The following is a 7,637-nucleotide window of genomic DNA, read 5'->3' on the forward strand; positions in this document are numbered from 1 at the left end:
TATATATATATATATATATATATATATAGAGAGAGAGAGAGAGAGAGAGAGAGAGAAATTTACAAAAACGCTACTTTTTACCTTTAAAATATTGTTTTATTTTATATAAAAAGTAGTTATAAGTTTGCTTTAATTGACACAGTGTCTTAAAGAGAATTAATCTTTTGGAATAACATAGTAATTTTTTAAATTATATACTGAGAAAAAAGTGTTTGGTATTTGTAATTATAATTACATAATAGTCACAAATAAATAGATAAAATAATTATGGTGTAAGAGCTTTTTTTTATGATTGTTACTGCTAAAATGTTAGTAATAGTAACCATATATATGGTTCTTTAAAACAAGAAAAAAATTGTACTTTATTATAATAATTTCAAATATTAATATAAAACGACAAAATATATAAATGATATAAATAAAATAATCGTTTTTATTCAGTAAAACACAGTAAACGCAATTGCAATTATAATGAATTATAGTCTTTTTCTTAAATTCATTTACTATTTATGTGATAATAATATAAAAAATTGTTAAGGAAAAATTAAAAATTTTCATTGTGTATGTTTATTATTTATTAGCACGATTAATTATATTTATATGATTGGAATAATTATAATATATAATATATAATATATAATTATAATATATTATATACCCAGGATATTCAGCGTAACGGTCCGCATGATTTCTCAAATATTTCCGACAGTTAAAAAAAAGTTAAAAAATGAATATTTATCTGTTTTACACAGGCTACAACATGCGATAGAAGAATTTAAAAAAATTATAGCTATTTAAAAAGTGCTATTTAAAAAATTTTAAATGACTTTGATTTTCTTATGAAAACAATTTTTTCAAATTTTTTTTTATCGAATGTTGTAACCTATAAAAAACAGAGGCATACTTTCATCCTTCATTCTTTTTTTTAATTGTCGGAAGTGTCTGAAAAATCGTGCGGACCGTTGCGTTGAACACTCTGTATAGTCCCAAATATGACTATAAATTATGGCAACCATTTTTTTTCATTCATTGTAGGTTAATACATTATGTTGTTACAAATCGTTACAAAAAGTTTTCAGTTTTATCAGTCACTATTTCTATGCTAGCAAGATATTTGAAATTTGGTATTCACGATGTTTATGGGAAGACTGTATTCAATTATGAATATTTTTAATTGTTGAATGTATGTACGCGTGCGTGAGTGACGTATGTAGTCGATCATGCGACTCACGCTGGTAAAGCTACTATAGAATTCACAAATCGATTGTACCGCGTATACTCGTGCCGGATAACTTCCGACTTGGAAGTTCGCATAATAACGCGGATACTATCGTCCGACCGTAATTAACCGCGGCGGCGCTGAGGTTAATGAACAATGGAGCTTGCAATCGAGTTGTGTAACCCGATATCCTCCGTAAGACACGCTGCACACTTATCGATCAAGCATAACCCGCGTCGGAGTCTGTCCGTGGCAGGTATTGTTTGATAGTGTTGACCGCACTCTTTGCCATCGGTATCTGTCAGTCTATCGTTTATTCAAGATATTGAACGAACTTGTTTATTGAAAAGTTTATGATCTTATCCTTATGGCTGATGTCTTGTGCTGAAGTTGTGTGTTCTTTGTCTCTATCACATATATTTGTAATTGAGAAAACTCAAGTATATGGTCGTTTATCAGCACCGAATAGTTGTAATCAGTCTATATTGGATGCATACCATGGATTATGATACTTGCATTAATTATTGTGAAATGCAAATGTTTGCAAATTATCCACGTATCCTAGCTTCTCATAATTATTAAATAATAAATATCCAGTGGTTTATAGTAATATTATTCGATTATAATCGAATAGAATCTTATTAGGACGATCGGACATTAATGAAGCAGAATTAATTCTCGTAAAATATTATAGATTAATTGAATTACATTGCACAGCTCACTTAGTCATTAGTTATGGATTTAAATCACAATAGCAATTTAGTTTAGAGATGAGGTTTAGAGACGGATTTACTAGAGTTAGAATATGGTGAGTAACTTGAGGGTAGCCAATCAGACCGCAGCACACCAAACTCGGCTGAAACACGGAGATGAATTCCTTCCAGATACACAACTACAGGTTTCCTATTCTGCCAATGTATAGATGCGCACAAAGCTATGTTGTATCTGTTTGATTGGTTTAAACGGCTCTCGTATAACCACAACTGTACCAACTATCTGCGAAATGCCTTAACCGGATATATTGGCACAATCGAGTAACATTCGCTTATCGATTCTCTCAATTTTAGCCAGCGATTTTTCCCATTTCTATTTTTAAATTCTACTATCTCAGTAACGTTTAGTACCGATCGATTTAACTTTTCCACATTTAGCAATCGTTATGAGTGGAAAATCTGTTTTGATTGCTATTTTCGAATTAAATAAGCTAACAGAGACTCTTTTCTTAAACGTCTCCATGCATGAAGTTCTAATATCAAAGTAATGGTTATTCATTTATCTTACTATATAAATCGTACATTTATGCAGTTATAAATTTTGTTTTATTAATAATATTTTAAATCACGTAATATTCTACTTCCCAGGTAAAAGATATGATATGATCCATTTAATATATCGATATAAAATTATTTCGATATTAATTATAATATTATAATATACCTATATATTAATGAATAATTTGTTGTAATAGAACTCACCACATAGAGACCTTCCAAAGCACCAAGAAGCGTGACTAGCTCAACGTTCTCAAAACGATCATCTGGCAGTAGTACTAACAAAGGACATTTTACCCCAGCTTTTAAAGCCCTAATAAATGCAGAAAAGTCATAAACTCAATTACATTGATGAATTATATATTATCCTATACAATAATATTTGATCATATAATGAAATGAATTTTGGAGTAAGATTGTACAACATTTTATTTTAGTCTTTCTAATCCAAATTACCCAGATTTGATAAATCCTGTGTATGTGAAATAAAAATTTTTTTCTCGTTTCTCAAATTAGCGTTAACTCTATTTCTTTAAAAAAAAATGATGTCAACAAAAAACTCAATCGGTTATCCTATTGACAGATTGATAAATCGATCTGAGAATCTAAATTAAATTAATCAAAATCAAGGACTCTTAATGTCAGATAACAATATATAATGTAATAGAAAGGGCATATAAGAGTCATAAAAATAAGAATCTAAAAAAGGATCTAAATAAAGAATCAAGAGATATCGTAAAAATGAAATTTAGAGGTAGAAGGATTCACACCTCTATATATATAGTACAATATATAGGCTCAAAAAGAAGTTGATAGTAATTACGCGGTGCGGACATATCGTTTATATTCAGTGATTGTCGGCGGACATCATAATCCACGCAGTAATATTGTCACCATAAAACCTGCAGTAATATTACACTCCAGAGGATATTCATGCAAAAAAAAAAGAAGAAAAATGAGTTCTCTGGGGACAAATACGATTCTCACTGAGTATCCTGAAACACGAATGGCCATTCTCGCTTTCCTTGTATCTAATTTTCATCTTGTCGGGTGTAATACAAACGTGAGTTATATAACCGAAGATGCCTCTCACTTTTACGAATCACGAATTATTAATCTATTTCTGAAGTATATTGCTATCAAAACTGTTTAACTTTGTTAAATGTTTCTGATGCGTTGCGTACGATGTCTCGTTCTTGGTAATTTCGAGAAACTGTCGTTATATCACAGTTCTCAAATCTCCCGTTCTATTCTCAATTCAACAAAGTATTTCTGATTTGAGTTTGGTATTAATGCCGCGTAGAATCGTGCACTGCTATTATTTTTGAGATCTTAAAAGGACCATAAGTACTACATTATTGGTTAGATATGTAACGGAGCGTGATAACAGTTTTGCCCGCAGAAAACATTGGTAATAATTAAAATACAGACTAAAAAGAATAAAATTTGAAAATTGTGACCAGTTTTCTCTGGAGAATACTATGGTTTGCATGAGGAGAAAAATAAATTACAAGTGTAAGGAAACTTTCAAATAATACAGAAGAAGTTGACATCCAAGAGTTTATGAGCTTTATCCTTTATGCTTTATTTTTAATTTATTACTTTGTTGTTTATATTATTACTGTTTATATTATATTTATATTATATAATATTTACTGTTTTATTTATATATTATTTACTATTTATATTATTTATATAATATTTTAAGTATTTATTAAAATAATATTTTTGTTATGTGGTGACAAGTTGCAACCAAATTTAAAAAATACTTACCATTAAAACAAAATGCGTATAGGGTAAAGGTAATTCGGATACGTTATAGAAATTTTGAAATTGTGTAAAAGATCGAGGACGTATAGTATAGTATAATTAAACATACAAAATAGTATAATTAAACAAAACATATATTACAAAACATATATTAAAATTTCTGCAATGTTAACCTATCCAAATTACTTCGCTTTATTCTAAATTGATACGCAAGATTCATTACTTTTTTCTACTAACATAGGACGTGCTGATCCATGCCAATCTTTCGTTAACGTCACTACTGTCCGTGTAAAAAAAAAAAAAAAAACAAGTTGTGCCAACGGACAGGAATTTCATTTTTCAATCGAATTTCGGGACGGACAGGCGTATGGTTCGCGCGGAATTTCGTTCGTACATCATTGCGTTTCCCGTATGCAGCTATTGGAGTACACAAAACACTGACAATCGTTCGTGGCTCGTTTCGTTGCAAGACTATCATGTCGCTAGTGAATGAACACTCGATGTTTATACGAAGATGTTCGAAATTGTACAATCAAGAGCACTTAATTAATTACTCTCACATCGATTTCGATTAATTGTAACAACCTCGAAAAAAATAACGCTTTTTTTCGAATATATGCAAATTGTCGACACGAGAACGCAGATATAACGTCACTTCCTGGGTGCTCGCTAAATCCAATTATATCCGGACAATGAAAAACATTGGAATTTGCGCGCTTCGATTGTGGAATTTAGTAAAGTGTCCCTTATATAATTGAAGAATGCTTATTAGAAATACCAAAGAGATTAAAAATATTGTTGAATTATTAGTGATTATTGTTAAAGAATCAAAAAATTGAAAAAAATATTTTGTGTTTTGCAATAAATATTGATTTGTATATGTATAGACAAAGACTGAACAAAATCTTGTTGAACTAAAATTAAAAAGAGACAATGTAGGCGCGTGGCGTTGCTTTGATAGCATTCCCATTATCACTATATGTATATCATTCCTTTATTGTCTTATTATAGCATTCCCCTCTCTTTCCAAAATGAGAGATAACCAGGTTTTATATAGCTATGTCAACAACTATTAATTAATTGATAACATGAAGAAAATTGAATTAATGGATAATTATTAGTCCGTAATTACCAAGGGGATTAAAAGCTAAAGGCAAAATAAAAAATGTAATACTTTGTAAAATAAACAAAAATAAAACTCTTGCAGCGTAAAAATCAGATTTGCTTGGAAATAGTAGTGCATAAATCAAAGATATATTTTGCATAGTTAGAGTAATTTTGCAATTTTAAATGATTTAGGGATGAATATAACTGTTTGCTCTAAAAGGGAAGTGCCTTAAGGGATGTAGCGCAAAAAATGAAAGTATGTGAATATGAAAGCGCATAAATAGTGTAGAAATCCTGTGTATTTAATTTTCCAAATCGATTGTTATTAACACATGGAGAGGGGGGGGGGAGGGCTGACTGAGCCTACTACAGCTCTCCTACAAAAAATTTTTTTTAACTAAAATGAGCGCAAAAATATTTTTTGCGGATTTTGAGAGCGCATAAATAGCGCATTATTATATAATTTATTCATTAAGATTCGGTTAAATGATAGAAACCAGCTAGGTAGACGTTTGATCGTATGCTTTTACTCAACTAATAAATACGGACTTGAATATATATTACCCGATATATTATAACATAACACATATCGCTTCTTTATATCTTTATTCAATATATTATATTTTCATTTAAATGTGTTATAAAATCGTATTTGAAAGCTGATAAAATAAATTGATATAATACATATAAAAAATACAATAAATTGATATAATACATATAAAATATACTTCTATAAACATAACGGTTTTGTTAGTTTGGCATTCACGTTAAAAAAAAAACTATAAAAAGAAAGAAAAATGTGTGGGATCATACAAAGAATTACCGTTTTATTCCCTTCGTGGCTGCCTCTGCGAAACTCCGCACATCGTGATAATCCATGTTAAGCGGACCCGTTGGACTGTAAATGAGCCTTTTTGCGAGCAAATTGATGGGCAAAACCGCGCCGATCACGCCCAGTGCAGCATCGATCTGGGCCGCGGTATAGAGGACGGTTTTGAAGGGTTCCGGCTCGTCGGATCCAGGGGTACTTCCTGACACCAGAATAATGCCATCGTATTCGCCGCTGCAGATATTCGTTTCAATTTTCAACTGACATGGCATCCATCTGAAATGAATCATTACCCATTATTTGAACACGATACTTATTAGCAAATCGATTAGACAAAAGCAAGATAATTAATTGTTAGCGAGAATATGATAGGCCCATTGAAGTCAATATAATTACAGTGGAATACAAATTAGCAGAGGAAGATAAAAATGTTCATCAAAAAAAAAAGAAAATGAGAGTCATGAGATTCACTCAATGTAATTTATCCATTAGAATTATTTATTTGCTAAAATTGTGATCTGTTAGATATTGTATATTGAGGAGTAAATGCAAATGCTTTAATTTCATTTTTATAAATATAAATGTTTGTAAATAAATTTTAACTGTTATTCGTATTATTTCTATAATTATATTCGAAATTTTGTGCGCGTATTTTCAGTAAAATTTATCTACAAAATCTCTCAAACAGAATCACAAACAGGAGATATAAAATTTACATTTGTTTTTTGATGTATCTTGCAGTGTTTATGAGACAGTGTCGCATTTGATTTTCTCTGCGGGAATGTTTACCCATACATCTGTCTTTTCATATTTGCAATTTCTCTTTATTTTTTGCTAAGATAAAATCGAATAATCGAGAAAGCGAACTGAATATTATGCGAAAAGAAATAAAATCACTATATAATACTTTATAGTGAATTAGTAACGCAAACGTCAAAAGACCAAGATAAATACTCCAGTCTAAAATTTACACCGCTATTAAATTGCCGAACGTAATGTTAAAACAATTAATTTAAAAGTTTCTTTTTCTCTTTGTTACTTTAATTTTTACTTATTTCCATTCATTTTCACTTATTTTTTAAAGTTTAAACATTCATGCACATGTTTTGCATTTTCGAGCATTTGTAAACATCATTTTATGTAAAATAACATTATTTATTTGACAAACATAAAGGAATAATTAAAGGTCGGATAAGACTTTTATTCTTAGATGATTTATGTTATAATATCTTTAAGTGATATTATCATTTATTTAATACAGTGGATATCATATTTCACAGATTTTAATAAGAGTTATTAACTTGGAGTATCATTTCTATCTTGTGTGTGTGTGTGTGTGTGTGTGTGTGTGTGTGTGTGTGTGTGTGTGTGTGTGTGTGTGTGTGTGTGTGTGTGTGTGTGTGTGTGTGTGTGTGTGTGTGTGTGTGTGTGTGTGTGTGTG

At 30.2% G+C, this 7,637-nt stretch overlaps 1 protein-coding gene across 1 annotated transcript in view; it reads right to left on the reverse strand.

Annotated features, from left to right (window-relative positions):
- The window catches only part of LOC105618667 (putative aminopeptidase W07G4.4), a 16,672-nt gene that overhangs the window by 5,603 nt on the left and 3,432 nt on the right, over positions 1 to 7,637 (reverse strand). Inside the window, exons 2-3 of the mRNA XM_012200194.1 lie at positions 6,191 to 6,472; positions 2,695 to 2,803 (exon numbers count right to left, since the gene is read on the reverse strand). Coding sequence (XP_012055584.1) covers positions 2,695 to 2,803; positions 6,191 to 6,472 — 391 coding nt within the window. The remainder of the gene's footprint in view (positions 1 to 2,694; positions 2,804 to 6,190; positions 6,473 to 7,637) is intronic.

This window comes from Atta cephalotes (genome assembly GCF_000143395.1).
Source record: "Atta cephalotes unplaced genomic scaffold scaffold00017, whole genome shotgun sequence".
NCBI classification, from domain to species: domain Eukaryota; kingdom Metazoa; phylum Arthropoda; class Insecta; order Hymenoptera; family Formicidae; genus Atta; species Atta cephalotes.